The following is a 16,277-nucleotide window of genomic DNA, read 5'->3' as shown; positions in this document are numbered from 1 at the left end:
GTTTAACGTGGAGACTGTAGCATGTATAATAGCTATGTTTTATCTGAATTACACCACTGATTTATTCTACAGAAGCCTCACATATTCTGTTTAAACGAGACCTACTTTGTAAGGAGTAGTTACTTTGTAAGGAGTAGTTGACATACTTTGTAAGGAGTAGTTGACATACTTTGTAAGGAGTAGTTGACATACTTTGTAAGGAGTAGTTACTTTGTAAGGAGTAGTTGACATACTTTGTAAGGAGTAGTTACTTTGTAAGGAGTAGTTACTTTGTAAGGAGTAGTTGACATAGCCTACTTTTAAGGAGTAGTTACTTTGTAAGGAGTAGTTGACACACTTTGTAAGGAGTAGTTGACATACTTTGGAAGGAGTAGTTACTGTCTTACAATACTGCGGTGTAGCACTAACTCTATTGCAGCGGATTGGGCATGATCAACCCTTCCGCGGGCAACGTTGCAGACACAGTAGGAAGGCTGATCCGTGAGCGGCTGCTTCTGGGACGTGGGTCAGGGTCGTAATCGGCCTCGGCTGGGTCTACTGGGCGAGGGTGTATGATTTTGAGAGACCCGAAACACCTTACAACCCCAGCTAACATCACTGATGAGTGATGACGCGTCCCAGCGCATGCTGTAACATGTATTTTAAAACTGTAAGGAGTAGTTGACATACTTTGTAAGGAATAGTTGACATACTTTGTAGGAGTAGTTGGCATACTTTGTAAGGAATAGTTGACATACTTTGTAGGAGTAGTTGACATACTTTGTAGGAGTAGTTGGCATACTTTGTAAGGAATAGTTGACATACTTTGTAGGAGTAGTTGACATACTTTGTAGGAGTAGTTGACATACTTTGTAGGAGTAGTTGACATACTTTGTAGGAGTAGTTGGCATACTTTGTAAGGAATAGTTGACATACTTTGTAGGAGTAGTTGGCATACTTTGTAAGGAGTAGTTGATATACTTTGTAAGGAGTAGTTGACATCTTGTTCTGAATCAATGCTGAGGGGTTTTGATGCTCAAATGAACTAACCAGCATACACTAGCCTACACCTTTATGGTGGCAAAACAACTTGGTCTCATTTTGCATGCCACCCTGGTGTTTACTAGAAAACAAACTTTTCTAGTTTTTTTTTTTTTTTTTTTTTTCCAAATTCGTTTTAAAGTTTGTGGTTTTCTGTAGTTATTGCTTAAGAAAAATGGCTTTCAGATTGACTTTATTTGACATGTTATGTGAAACCCATAAGACAGGGGTGTCAAACTAATTTTAGTTCAGAGGCCACCTGCGACCCAATTTGGTGTCAAGTGGGCCAGACAATGAAAATCAAGAATCGATAACCTATAAATGACAAAACCTCAAAATGAATTTTTTTTAATGTAAAGAATTACAGGTACAGGTACAGTAGGGTTATCTCAGCTACCATCAAGCACATTATCTACTGTCTGTACTGTGTATTACAATCAGGGGTGTAGTGGAGGGTAAACGCAATTTATTGTAGGACTGAAAGGATTGAAGGACTTCTCAGTGCAATTTTCACACTTTGCAAAGTCATCCTTTGGGGGGCCGGATCTGGCCCCCGGGCCGCATGTTTGACACCCCGGCCATAAGAAAAGGCCAGAAGTTGATTTGGTTATTTACAAGCAATACATGGGTAAACAAACTGGAAACATTTTGTTGAGGTTCACCATTTGAAAAGTGACCCTTGGGTTTTACAAAGTGTTTATAATATAATATTAAAATATAGTGAATCGTGAAAATCGGGTGACCCAAGAGATTCATAGCATTTTGTAAATTGACTCAGCTCTTCCCCAATATTGTTGGCATGTTTGAATAGCCCGTGTGTTGATCTCATATTCATCATTCCTGTGGCAAACCAAAGTCTGCCTCCACCCCTTACCTCACACCGATCATGCCTGCAGGTTACCGCTTTTTAATAACGTGTTTGTTCCAGCTGAGGACAGACATTTAATTTGTTCCCACCCTACGATTTCTGCTTCTACAAAGGCTGTAGGATAACCGTTACCTGCACAGTGTCTAGATGACCTTGGACAACACTGCAGCGTGATGGATGTCTGCTTAGGGTAAAGTAATGGAATACGTTTTTCTCAGCCATTTTTTGTTTGCGAGCCTTTACTTCTGTGGTAGTGATATCCAGTAATACCGTATTGCTACTAATGCCTGGGAATTTGTATAAAATTACCAATTAAATTGGAATATCATGATTTGACTCAAACATTTCAGTAAGAATCATATGAGTGTGGTGTATATTATTTTAATATGGATTAATTGTTTCAATAGGACGGCAATGAGGGCAACAGTTGTTTTCCTGTGCTGTGTTGACGTCTCCATCACTTTTCCAGTGAGTAGCAATTACCAATTGATAACACTTGTCAGGAGTGTGATTTAATATTTTTGACTTTAGGATTGTTTATTTTCTCTTGTTTTCCCCTCAAGATGCCAACGTGGAGAGGAAGGTCTTATCAGTTCGATCAGTTTTTCAGACCCTTAGAGCAACGTCAGACATATTACGACTTCTATGTTCCCACCTTCGTAATTAGAGACCGTCCACAACGTCCTGTCAGACCTCCTTTGCCAGGTCCAAGACCGGTCCAACCCACAAAACCTCCTGTCAGACCTCCTTTGACAGGTCCAAGACCGGTCCGACCCACAAAACCTCCTGTCAGACCTCCTTTGACAGGACCAAGACCGGTCCAACCCACAAAACCTCCTGTCAGACCTCCTTTGACAGGTCCAAGACCGGTCCAACCCACAAAACCTCCTGTCAGACCTCCTTTGACAGGTCCAAGACTGGTCCAACCCACAAAACCTCCTGTCAGACCTCCTTTGACAGGTCCAAGACCGGTCCGACCCACGAAACCTTCTGTGACATCACCACCTAAGACCACAACTCAACAAACCCCTGCACCTCCTGATGAATGTTACATTGTCCCTCTCTGCGCCGGTGGAAACTGCTCACATGTCCATGATGTCCCTCTGTCCCATTGTCCCCCTCCTGACGATCTGCAGCCCTCAAGCTGCACACATGGGGACAGAAACCAAACTGCTGAGCCTCCCAGACAGCCGGAACTTCCTATTCTTCTTTTCACAGACGGCTCTGGAAAGGAGGCGCCTCAAGTAATCCAGCTACCCTCAACCTCCGCTGCTATTTTTATATTTCCTGGACCAGACTGTGGGCAGCAAGGGGAAGGCCAAGGGGCAGGGCAAGGGGGAGGGCGCGATGTAGGGCAAGGGCCAGTCCTGGATCAAACAGGGGGACCCCTCTTTGTATACCCTCCTGAGGTCGCGGAGGGGGTTGGCATTGGTGGAGGCGAAAAAGGTGAGACCTCCGGTGGAGAAGATCCCCAACAGTTTGAGTCCTGGCTTTCACCCCTGATCGTCTTCCCAGGGGTCTTGATACTCGACCCCAAGGATGGTGAGACTGCTGCAGATGTTCAGAGGTCGCTGATCCAAAACGCACTTCCCGAGCTCAATGCTACAGATGTCCAGAGGTGGCTGACCCAAAACACTATTGTTAGAAAGGTTCCAGTTATATGCCTATTAGTATAGGGCAGACATCTCCAAAGTCCGGCCCGGGGGCCAATTGCGGCCCGCGGACTGATTTTAAATGGCCCTCGGCTCGTCTCTCAAAATATACTTGGTTAATCAAGCAAGTTCACTTTGCATTTTTCCGTTCACCTAACAATGACAGCCCTATCATACAGGTACAAGCACCAAGTAGGAACAACACAGGCAGAACTAATGTTTTCAGATGGTAAACAAAATCCTTAATAGTACAATTGTATGTGATTTTTTATTTTTTATAACTCATATGATGTGAGAAGCACCCATGGCCCCCTGGCATTTTCACATGATCTAATCTGGCCCCCATTCAAAAAGGTTTGGACACCCCTGGTATAGGGTAATTGCAGAGGGCCCATAACTGTGAGGGTTAGAGTCCCTTCAGAATAACTATTCCTGCATGAGCTCAATCCTCAGAAGACCAAGTGTCCCACACTAGTTACATGTAGGGAAAAGACCAAGTGTCCCACACTAGTTACATGTAGGGAAAAGACCAAGTGTCCCACACTAGTTACATGTAGGGAAAAGACCAAGTGTCCCACACTAGTTACATGTAGGGAAAAGACCAAGTGTCCCACACTAGTTACATGTAGGGAAAAGACCGTGGAAGTTTGATAGCACTCGATCATACATCACTCTAGGGATAGGCTTATTTGCTGCATCTATTGTTCAGGCGCTGTGGCATTGGCCCTTGCATTCCTGACTAGTACTGGTTTGGTTTATTTTCTTTTAATCAAGAAAATAAAGCGGATTTTTCTCCAATTCTTCTTTTCTGGCCAATTCTCCCTGCTGTCCCGGTCGTAGCTCCACCCCCCTCTACCGATTTGGGGAGAGCCGTAGAGTAGTATGCTTCCTCCGATACATGTGCAGTCGCCAGCTGCTTCTTCTCACCTGACTGCGAGGAGTTTCACTGGCAGGATGTAGCGTGTGAGGATCACGCTATTCCCCCCAGTTCCCCTCCCCCCTGATCACACTCACCGACCGACCAGAGGAGGGACTAGTGCAGCGACCAGGACTCATACCCAGAGGTGTACTGACAAATCCTACTCAAGTACAAATATTGTTACTTTAGTGGAAATTAACTCAAGTACAAGTAAAAGTACTAGTCCAGGAAATTACCCAAGTAAGAGTAAAAAAAAAGGTACTCATTTACTCAGTGTACATTTAAAAGTACTCAAGTAGAATATTCTTAAAATGACTCAAGTAAGAGTAAAAGTATAGCATTATAAAAAATACTTCAAAAGTACAAATCCTCCAAAAAACTACTCAAGTACAAGTACTTGAGTACTTTCCACCTCTGCTCATACCCCACCGGCTTCACAGACACGGCCAATAGACCCTTCTCACGGGGGCCATTTTGTGTCGAAATCACAGGGTAAACACAGGTGCAAGCAACACACTAATGAGGGTTTCCAATTTCCATGATTGGAAGTTGGAAACCCTCATTAGTGTTTTGCCTGCACCTGTGTTTACCCTGTGATTTCGACACAAAATGGCCCCCGTGAGAAGGGTCTATTGTGTCAATGCGGTAGGACCGTCTGGAATTGAACCCCGGTGGTAGGCAAAATGCTTTTACCTCGACACTACCCAGATGCCCCAACTACTGGTTTCTTGTAATGTTGGTCATCAAGGAATTTCAACAGAATTTCAGCTACTGTTGTCATTGTACATTATAAGAATGACTGTAGATATATGGGGCCATATATCTTGTGTGAATTATGGAGAGTTGCCAAAAGATTATAGAGTGGAAGCCAAACATATTTCTAAAATATTTTGAAAATGTCTTTCATTAAACTGTTGTATTTACTCTAAACTCTGTAAATCGCTGGGGCCACTGTGTGTTTTCCATTTTATATTTGTTTCATGTTTTCATGTAATTCTATGAAATGTGTGGATATTGGCTGATTAAAGGAGATAAAAGAAAACAATCTTTGTTTTCTCAAATGTCTGAGTAAGGCAGATCTTTTTTTGCTGTCAACGTAATAAGCATGCATGACAAGACTGGTCATGACATGCATTTAAATCTAAATTGAGTTTTCCCATTGTTGACACCATACCCACAAAAACATGTTTACAATTTGCCTAAGACTACTTCTGCTATACTAGTTCTCTTATTATCCTCTGTACTCTTTTTACTAGTCTCTAATTACAGCGTGTCTGGGGGGCGGGGGTTAATATTTTAGTCTTAATTGTAACAGTAGTCAGGATTGAAGTGTATATGACGAGTTGAGTGTCATTTTGTTGTACCCACACTGTCACCCATCTCAACGGCGATATAAAGAGATGCTCGATTCAAACGTTGTCCCATTCATTCGAGACCAACAACAAATGAGCTTCTACAGGCATTTTTGAGAATTTGACTAAATAACTTGCACGTCTCAGAATTGGTTTGGCTGTAGGCATATCTCTTCATGCTGGAAAGGAATAAGAGGATACTCACACTATCAAGGTATGACAGAAGGAAATGTTAACCTGCTGTTCAATGCTCAATATTTAAAAAAATACAGATGATTACATGCTTTCATGTGTAATATTTTACGTTCTACTGTTACCATTTTGTAAGTAAAACAGCTCAAAATGCCTAACAAGTTCAGTGAGATTCAATAATAAGTTTCACTTTAGGCTAATGCCAGAAATAATTTTGTCCCATCAACTGGTATTTTCAAATTGACTCTTCAAATGCGACATACTGTAGTGTGGTATCATCTTTCAGTGGTTAAAGCAGAAGTCGTCAAGTAACATTTCTTTCTTTCAGCAAATACAGAAAAGACAATAATGGTGATTCTAAGGACTACACTTTGTGCAGTCTTCATGCTGACTGTAGCAATGTCCAAACCTGTGAGTTGCTCTACTACCATACTACCAATCTATTACCACTGTAACCTAAGATAACTTATAACTGGGGATGCACGATATAACAGGCACAGCAATCATATCGTATCGGCCAATGTTAGTCATTTTTTAATATATCGTATCGGGCTGATGAGCAAAATAACAGCAATGTTAGTCATTTATCGGCCAAAATGTTCATATTGAGAGGAAACAATGTTGTACATCTATGATTTATGGCCTTTCCAAATGTTTTGGAATAAAGAAACATTTCTTTTTCAAATTATTTGTGTACATCGGTAATTAGCTATCAGTCAGAATAGCAATGTTATTGATTATCGGCCAAAATGTCCATCCTGGTGCATCCCTACTTATAACCATGTCTTGTGCACATTAGAATGAGTAGTATGAGTATTCTATCAGTAGTATGAGTAGAATGAATATTCTATTAGTAGTATCAGTAGAATGAGTATTATATCAGTAGTATGAGTAGAATGAGTATTCTATTGGTAGTATGAGTAGAATGAGTATTCTATCAGTAGTATGAGTAGAATGAGTATTCTATCAGTAGTATGAGTAATGAGTATTCTATCCGTATGAGTAGAATGAGTATTCTATCAGTAGTATGAGTAGAATGAATATTCTATTTAGTAGTATGAGTAGAATGAGTATTCTATCAGTATGAGTAATGATTATTCTATCAGTAGCTAGTATGAGTAGAATGAATATTCTATTAGTATGAGTAGAATGAGTATTCTATCAGTATGAGTAGAATGAGTATTCTATCAGTATGAGTAGAATGAGTATTCTATCAGTATAAGTAGAATGAGTATTCTATCAATATAAGTAGAATGAGTATTCTATCAGTATGAGTAGAATGAGTATTCTATTGGTAATATGAGTAGAATGAATGAGTAGTATTCCTTTATACAAATACAGGCATGTCTAAATGGGGGTGAGGATTCATCGGAGTCGTCAGAGTCCAGTGAATCCAATTCATCGGATGAGACTGCTGCTCATATAGAGCCTCCACATACAACCCTGCGGCCGCCGTTCATGGAGACAGACGTCCCTAGTGCTGTGGAGGAGACCGACCCCCCGGCCAGCGCAGTGCCCCTCCCCGAGTCTGCAGACCCTGGGCCTTCTCCCGCCACGCTGGGTCCCAACAACTCGCCCACTGACACTGACCCATTACAACTCATGCCAAATAGTGATCAGTCAGAAACCTCCCTTGGCATAGACATTTCACAGGGCACGCCAGATTCTGATCGTCCACAAGACTCCATCAATGCTGCTGGCACTGCACATCTTCCAGATATGGAGGGCTCACCGCACCCAGTGACGACACAGACAGATTTGACTTTAGGCGTTGATGGCACTGGCACAAATCAACCAGCGGTCGCCACCACAACATACCAAGTATTCCCCCAGGGTACCACTCCTCCTGCACCACTCTCCACAGCCCCTCCCCGGACAATCCCAGTGGGAACGGCAGACGTCACAACCGGCGCTCCTGTTTGTTTCACTGTCCAACTCACCACGCCTGAGCCGGCACCGTCTAGAGGAGATAGCATGTGAAGCGAAAGCAAACCTAAATCTACTGTTTGTTTTCTGCGGTTGACACTTACTCTATCATTTTTATTTTCTGGATACTTTATCTTAACATTAATTCTAAAGATCAGGACTACAGTTGTTTTTATATGTTGATTTCACATATCTTCTAGCAGCAATGGTACTTTTGATATACTGTGAATGATGCTACATCATTGCTGAATGGACAGAGGAAACACTGGTTTTTAACGTTAAAATACTAAGAACTAAGAAATTGTTGGCGTTTATAATTTGAGGACACAATAACAAAGTCCTTTAACAAAGCAACAAACCTTGACTAACGGCTCTAATATATTTATATGTAGAGCAGTTGGAAATTAAAATGTGATTAAATAAAGGTTCATGTAATTGGTTTGCATCTTAATAAATACTCATAGGATCACAATTGTTGCAGTTTAGATGTTCAATGAATGCTTCTGAATAGAAAATGATACAACTATGTTTAGCCATGTTGTTTATTGGGAGATTTCATTACGGTCACGGTAATGCTAACCAAAACCAACATTATGCAAGTAACAGTGACACAAAAATCAACGTAGTCTGTGGGGCCCGGGGCCACATTAAATCAACAGTCTGTGGGGGCCGGGGCCACATTAAATCAACAGTCTGTGGGGGGCCACACCATATTAAATCAACATAGTCTGTGGGGGGCCACACCATATTAAAAGGAATTAGGCAAGGATTTGACTGTATAAGAAGAAAATTGTAAATAGGTGTTCTGGCAAATGGTATCATTACATCATGTCAAAAATACTCATTCAATACTTGAATTAGTTAAAAAATAATGGTTAATAGATCTTTTCATTGCTGTGATGTTACTTCCTCTTTTTTTTTTAAACCTTAAACGGGCAACCTAATTTCCACTGCCAAAGGTCAAGTCCCACTGTTGTTCTATTGGCTAGTTTTAGAAAAAGAGTTGGTTAAATTCAAATTTGACAATAAATCTTCCAATAGTGACTCAGGTGTATGTATAAATAACCAGAAGCACGCACCTACATTATATTGGCGGTGGGCTTTAGTCCATAAAGCAGCTGATTGGTTATTGGTTTAGTTCCAGATATAACCATACAGCCAGTATCCTGCATATCCTGAATTTTGTTCTGCATATTTTATCGCTTACAGCACCATTTTGGAAGTGACATGCTGCTGGCTCGTCTGTCTGTCAGACAGGCACAAACTCGCAGCAGCAGCAAGGTTCCCTCACTGTCAATCATGTCGACTGCTGGGTGAGGATAGCTTATATTTCCATTCGTTTCGGAGATAGATTTTCAGGAGTGCCTGTTTACAGGAGACCAGGGTGTGAGTTCCTAACGTGACATGTGTCAGTTAGGTTGGGGTGAGATTCTTGTTTGTTTCATCTATTGTCTGGGTGCTGCAGCAATCCAGGAATTTAAGCTTATGTTACACTCACTCATTGTACGTCATTCAGCCAGGAGCTAAATGTTTCAAATGTAACTGTTGATGAGACTGTGTGTGTGATGATCCGGATGTGGTGTGGATCACTCGTGTTGGTCTGGCTGGGCGTTTGTCTGTGCCTGGGGCTGGGGGTCTGTCTCTGCCTGGGGCTGGGGGTCTGTCTCTGCCTGGGCCTGGGGGTCTGTCTCTGCCTGGGCCTGGGGGTCTGTCTCTGCCTGGGCCTGGGGGTCTGCCTGGGCCTGGGCCTGGGGGTCGGGCTGGGGCTGCTGGATGAGTCCTCCGTCCTGCGCCGTGTTGTAGGAACCACAGCTGCTGCACTTCATCCCCAGCACGTGGAAAGGCACCGTGCAGTGGGCCTGGCAGTCGTTGCATATAATCTACAACCGGGCCAGAGGACAGTAATGTTAATGTTAAAACATTAACAACCTGATGATTGCTTGTTACACAGTAACAGTAATCAAGGCCCATTACTAACCCAATTTACAAAACCTTTTTTTTTATTTTAGGACTTCGGTGATCTTAATTGAGTGCAAGCTTGTAAAAATGGCATGTCAAAATGAATTCCGATTCATTTGAATTATTCTTTTCTTCCAATTATTATTACTAGAAATATGGCGCGCTCATTTCTAGCGGGCCTCGCGCTCACCTGCTCAACACCCTCCGCCCTATTATTATAGTAGTGAGGTTGCCGTCAAATGAGACGTTTCTCTTATCCATGGTAATTGTAATACATTACTGTTATTAATTAATCATTTTCAGCAGGAAATCACTCACTTGTTTTGGAAGTAACTTTCCCGCGTCAAAAACCAGGGCAACAGACAAACAAAACCTAGTTAGGTGGAGCGAGAGGCTAACAACCTCAGTCTTAATGATTAGAAGACAAAGGAGTTTGTCATTGATTTGCGCTCTACTAAGGCAGCCCATCATCCTATCATAATCAATGGCACCGAGGCTGAGCTGGTAATAAAGACTATTACATTTCTTGGTGTTACTATTTCGGATGATCTTTGCTGGCACTCTAATACCAAAACAATCGTTAAAAAGTCCCAGCAACGGCTCTTCTTTTTAAGAAGACTAAAAGATTTCACCCACAACAACCAGATCCTTCTACATTTATATCGTTGAATTATTGAGAGCATGATTCTCACTAGTTCCTTTACTGTATGGTTTGGTAATCTAAGGTCGCTTTCACATATAAGCTGTTTAGTCCGCTTTAACCGCGCCAGAGTTAATTTCCTCGGATAGTACGGTTTGTTTGGGATGGTGTGAAAGCGCAAACGAACTCTGTTGCGGAACAAACAAACAAACTCTGGTCCACTTGAAAACGTGGGTCTCAGTTCGCTTCCAAGTGAATCCTGGCGCGGTTCATTTGTTGTGTGAAAGCAAAACGGACTCAACACAAGAGCGCCAGTGCATCTGATGCACTCATGCAGTGCATCATGAGTAGAAGACGGGAGAAGGGAGCAAAACAAACACTGCGGCGTGCACACGTGTACAGTACCTGCGCGCCGTGTCGTGAAGTACGTCGTCATAAATATCACATTTCTAAACAGCTGGCCGCTTGCCTATCTCCTTCGGTACGTAGGCTACTCGTTTCATCTGCAGAATGAAATGTTCAACAGCTTGCTGCCTCATCTGCTGCTCATATTAGGCACATTCTTGTTAAATAATTATTTGATAGCAACACCAAAGTAAAACCAGAAATCCCAATATCACAGGTGGTGTTGCTCCATGGTTTGTGTGTTGCGGATTCACTTGTGTTGTTCAGTCAGCCCTCAGCCAGGCTAGAAGCCTGCTGGAGAGGAGAGATTTCCCTTCTATATTCTGTCCAATAGACGAGTGACTGTGTCGACCATGTGACATTGTTTAGAAAGTTTGGTGCTTGTGAGAAATTGCATGTGTGAAAGAGAACCAGACCAAATGAAAATCGCAACAATGTTGCAACTTCACCCCCCCGAATCGCACCGAGTCCACCAGCTTATATGTGAAAGCGACCTTACTGTCAAGGAGCGCAAATCCTTAAACAGAGTAGAGCGCCTTGCTCGCAAGACAACTGGTGCCAACTTGCCGGCTCTAGAAGAGCTCTATAGCTCTAGACTTGTCCCGTGCCTCCAATATTGTCAGAGACCCTGCGGGTCGGTATTGTCAGGGACGCTGCGGGTCGGTATTGTCAGGGACGCTGCGGGTCAGTATTGTCAGGGACCCTGCAGGTCAGTATTGTCAGGGACCCTGCGGGTCGGTATTGTCAGGGACCCTGCGGGTCGGTATTGTCAGGGACCCTGCAGGTCAGTATTGTCAGGGACCCTGCGGGTCGGTATTGTCAGGGACCCTGCAGGTCAGTATTGTCAGGGACCCTGCAGCTGCAGGTCAGTATTGTCAGGAACCCTGCGGGTCAGTATTGTCAGGGACCCTGCAGCTGCAGGTCAGTATTGTCAGGAACCCTGCGGGTCAGTATTGTCAGGGACCCTGCAGCTGCAGGTCAGTATTGTCAGGAACCCTGCGGGTCAGTATTGTCAGGGACCCTGCAGCTGCAGGTCAGTATTGTCAGGAACCCTGCGGGTCAGTATTGTCAGGGACCCTGCGGGTCAGAATTGTCAGGGACCCTGCAGGTCAGAATTGTCAGGGACGCTGCAGCTGCAGGTCAGTATTGTCAGGGACCCTGCAGGTCAGTATTGTCAGGGACCCTGCAGGTCAGAATTGTCAGGGACCCTGCAGGTCAGAATTGTCAGGGACCCTGCAGGTCAGTATTGTCAGAGACCCTGCAGGTCAGTATTGTCAGGGACCCTGCAGGTCAGAATTGTCAGGGACCCTGCAGGACAGAATTGTCAGAGACCCTGCAGGTCAGTATTGTCAGGGACCCTGCAGGTCAGTATTGTCAGGGACCCTGCAGGTCAGAATTGTCAGGGACCCTGCAGGTCAGTATTGTCAGAGACCCTGCAGGTCAGTATTGTCAGAGACCCTGCAGGTCAATATTGTCAGGGACCCTGCAGGTCAGAATTGTCAGGGACCCTGCAGCTGCAGGTCAGTATTGTCAGGGACCCTGCAGGTCAGAATTGTCAGGGACCCTGCAGCTGCAGGTCAGTATTGTCAGGGACCCTGCAGGTCAGTATTGTCAGGGACCCTGCAGGTCAGAATTGTCAGGGACCCTGCAGCTGCAGGTCAGAATTGTCAGGGACCCTGCAGCTGCAGGTCAGAATTGTCAGGGACCCTGCAGGTCAGAATTGTCAGGGACCCTGCAGGTCAGTATTGTCAGAGACCCTGCAGGTCAGTATTGTCAGGGACCCTGCAGGTCAGTATTGTCAGGGACTACCTCCTAAACACTCTTTTTTCTGTTGCTTTTCATTTGCATAAATATTTGTATATATATATATATATATATATATATATATATATATATATATATATATATATATATATATATATATATATATATTAGGGCTGGCACGGATCAGAAAACCCACGGATCGGATCGCGTGACGGATTTTGAGCCACGGATCACGGATTTTTCGGATCAGCAAAAAAATATATATATCAGATTTTTTCTCTCAAAATTAGATTTTCGATTAGATTTTTTTAATACTATTATAATTCTCTAACCATTTGTTGCCCTGCACAGCTCAAAAAATATTTTTTTCTCATAAGTGACACAATGTATGCTTTTACTCTGAAGGCACAACAACCCAACTTCCTGTTTTAGGTGGCACTGCTATGCCTAACTTCGTGGCTGTTGCTTGCACCAGTCACATGACACGGGTACAGACCTACAGACCAGACCAGGTCAGTCTGGAAATATAACGTCGATGCTACGTTAAGCTACTCAGTGGCCCCACGTGTTGTTTTGTTGTTAGGTGTCCTAAGGCAACATTTCACCGTCCGGTGATAATGTGTTTGTGAAACGTGTGCGCGTGTGTGTGTGTTGTGGCTCTCGTTATATTGTGCAGCCCGCAACACGCTGATCGCATTCCTGTGCTTTTTCAGAGGTGTTGAAATAAGTTTGTGTGACGCTGTCTTTAGTAGCCACTAGCCACAGCCTTCAGAGAGACTTTACAGCAGCGACAAGGGATGAGGAAGCTCACTTGTGCTTGCCATGATTATGCCTGTCTGTGTCTGGCTGCGCTGCAGGCGTTCTCATACACTAACGTTAAACGTTAAATTAAACGAAGGGGGGCGGGGGCGGGGGGGGGGGGGCGGGGGGTCCGCGGACAATTGACATTCCGAACCGCGTTCCGAACCGTGGGGGCTGATCCGTACGGGTCACGGATTATCCGTGATCCGTCCCAGCCCTAATATATATATATATATATATATATATTACATTTGAAGTTGGTCCCCATTCACTTCAATTGTTTCGGAGAATGCCGTAACAATGTTTTGCTGTGAAACTCCATGAATGTTTTGTGGACTCCTTCCACCAACATGGGGATGAGTAGACGATGAGTGAATTTTCATTTGATGGTGAATTTATCCGTCAAGCGGTGAAAAGTCTGTCCGAAGCGAGGGCCCGCTCCTACCTTGACAGTAGCATCCTGGTACTCGGTGGGCATCGGTGACTGGGCGATCTCTTTGTCTATCTGATCCCAGTGGTCCTCCATGTCCCAGCCAGAGTGCATACACAGAGGGCAGCGATACGCACTGGCACAACAGAGGAACAATAAGGATTTCACTAAGAGTCTGTTAAAGACTAGACTTTTTTCAGTAATGCTTAAAAGTTTATTTCAATTCTTTTACATATATATTTTGTGAACGCTTATTTTACTCAACTAAATAGTCATTAAGAAACAGACTTATGAGACCTACCCAGTTCTGACCATTGCATCAAAGCATGTCCTGCAGAGGAAAACATGTAAACATGTTAATTGGCATCTTATCTAATATCGTTTATTACACGTAAAATGCTTATAAAAATCGTTTTACTTGGTCAAGCCAAACAATTCTGCTATATTTAACAGTAGTAGTATAACAGTAGAGTACACTGAACATTTCACTCAGACCAAAATGTAAACAAAAAATAGCAGATTTAAAAATTATATTTTTTCGTTTTACATTTTGGTCTGAGTGAAATGTTCTATGGTCTCTCCTGTTTCTAAATATAGCTGAATCGCTTGGTTGGACCAAGTAAAACTATTTTTATAAGCATTTTACAAAATGTGTATGGGAAAATAAATGGCGGATGAAAATCCCTTGGTACGCATGCTGAAGCAGGAAGTGACGTCGAATTTGGCTCCCAATACACATAGGCATGAGGGATATTTGCCACCCACCAAAGTGGCTAGTAAGAGTGACTGTCGAATCATACCCGCCATTTGGCTATTGTCAAGCCCTGTAATTATTTTTAAGAACAATATAAAGAATAAACAGTCTGAATGGAGGCGAAACGTTTGTGAAACTAGGTCAATGTCCCATGTATATTTCCTCAAGTGTAATTCAATCATGAGAGACTAGGCAGAGTTTGGCGTATGACTCCATGATATGATGACGCTCCCTCCTGAGATGTGAGAGGAGGGTGTCAGTGATGTATGAGATAGATAATCCCCCCCATAGGGAATTCTTCAGGAGTCATGACGTTAGTGGTGGTCAGGGGAGGAGGTGGGGCGAAACAACTGCTTCAGCGATGATCACGTGAGTGATCATGGTAAAATGACAGTAACGACATGGTAAAAAAACAAGGACTTCTAATACACTCCACCGCTTAGGTGATTGGCTCAGCGGTAAAGCGAGGGAAAGGAATGGCTTGAGCTGCTTACTTGATTGGCTTAGCGGAAGAGGAATGGCTTGAGCTGCTTAGGTGATTGGCTTAGCGGAAAAAGCGAGGGAAAGATTGGTGAATGGACGGGGAGAGAGGCCTGAATGAAAGGGGGGGTGCATAGCAATGTATGGGGTGATAACCTGAACTGGGCGTTGGCTGCAGAGGTAGTCTTCATGATTGAAATGAGTCTAAGACATCACTTAGTGTTGAGAGAAAGAACACATCCTGCAACATAGTATATATGTTTTGCCATATTGCCTAGTAGCTTCACACTGATAGTATACAGATACACTATACAGAGAATCATGAGGCATACTTATGTAGAAGGTGGCCGCATGGAAGGACATGAGCTCCTATTCTGGAAGTGTGGATATCCTGAAATGTAAAGAAAATCACACAAATGTAAATATTAACCCCACATGAAAACAAAATAACAGGCAGGAACACATTAAATTCAAAATGTCTCTCGCCATCCCATGCGTAATATCTTACAGTACCTCCATACACACTGGACAGTTCTGCCTTGAGACATTTTCAACACACTGAAACAAATACAGTGATGGTACATAATTAGTAAAAAGGAGTGAGGGAGGGTAATCTTTTGCTATCAAGAATGCTACATTATGATTTGTCCTAACATGTCACAACAGATACAGATTGACAGTCACCTTGTGGTTTCCCCGCAGATCACTGGCTAAACACAGATTGCACTTTTCACAATGGAAATACTTCTCCTTTGGCCCGATCCTGTAAGGGTCAAAGGTCAGGGTGACTCCATGGACAGCGATGTCAAGCAAGACAAAACCTAACTGCATGTTAGAAGCAGACACATCAACACTGTCGTTATTGTGAGTTTCTTCAGAGCATTCTAGCATCACCAGAACCACCAGCCACAAACCATTTACTGTAGTGAATTTCTTTGATTGATGTTCACAAACAAATGATCTCTAGTTCTTCCATTTAAATCCATTGTATTGAGGGCAAAAAGTGATCCCACCCCATAAAAAACACCAGCGCGTGGCTTTTCCCCTTACCAGTAACAAGTGAAGACTTTTGACTAATGTACACAGGCACATTAGAGTACAATGACAACCATGAT

At 43.2% G+C, this 16,277-nt stretch overlaps 1 protein-coding gene across 1 annotated transcript in view; it reads right to left on the bottom strand.

Moving 5' to 3' along the window:
• Positions 1-8,467: 8,467 nt before the first annotated feature.
• The window catches only part of rchy1 (ring finger and CHY zinc finger domain containing 1), a 9,556-nt gene continuing 1,746 nt past the window's right edge, over positions 8,468-16,277 (bottom strand). Inside the window, exons 4-9 of the mRNA XM_083644237.1 lie at positions 15,847-15,925; positions 15,676-15,720; positions 15,495-15,553; positions 14,230-14,259; positions 13,944-14,064; positions 8,468-9,809 (exon numbers count right to left, since the gene is read on the bottom strand). Of these exons, the coding sequence (XP_083500363.1) occupies positions 9,516-9,809; positions 13,944-14,064; positions 14,230-14,259; positions 15,495-15,553; positions 15,676-15,720; positions 15,847-15,925 (628 nt within the window). The 3' untranslated portion in view covers positions 8,468-9,515. The remainder of the gene's footprint in view (positions 9,810-13,943; positions 14,065-14,229; positions 14,260-15,494; positions 15,554-15,675; positions 15,721-15,846; positions 15,926-16,277) is intronic.

Source organism: Poromitra crassiceps, assembly GCF_964638095.1.
Source record: "Poromitra crassiceps genome assembly, chromosome: 10".
Classification (NCBI taxonomy): Eukaryota; Metazoa; Chordata; class Actinopteri; order Beryciformes; family Melamphaidae; genus Poromitra; species Poromitra crassiceps.
Note: the sequence above shows the minus strand (reverse complement) of the source record. Positions and strands in the feature narration are given on the sequence as shown.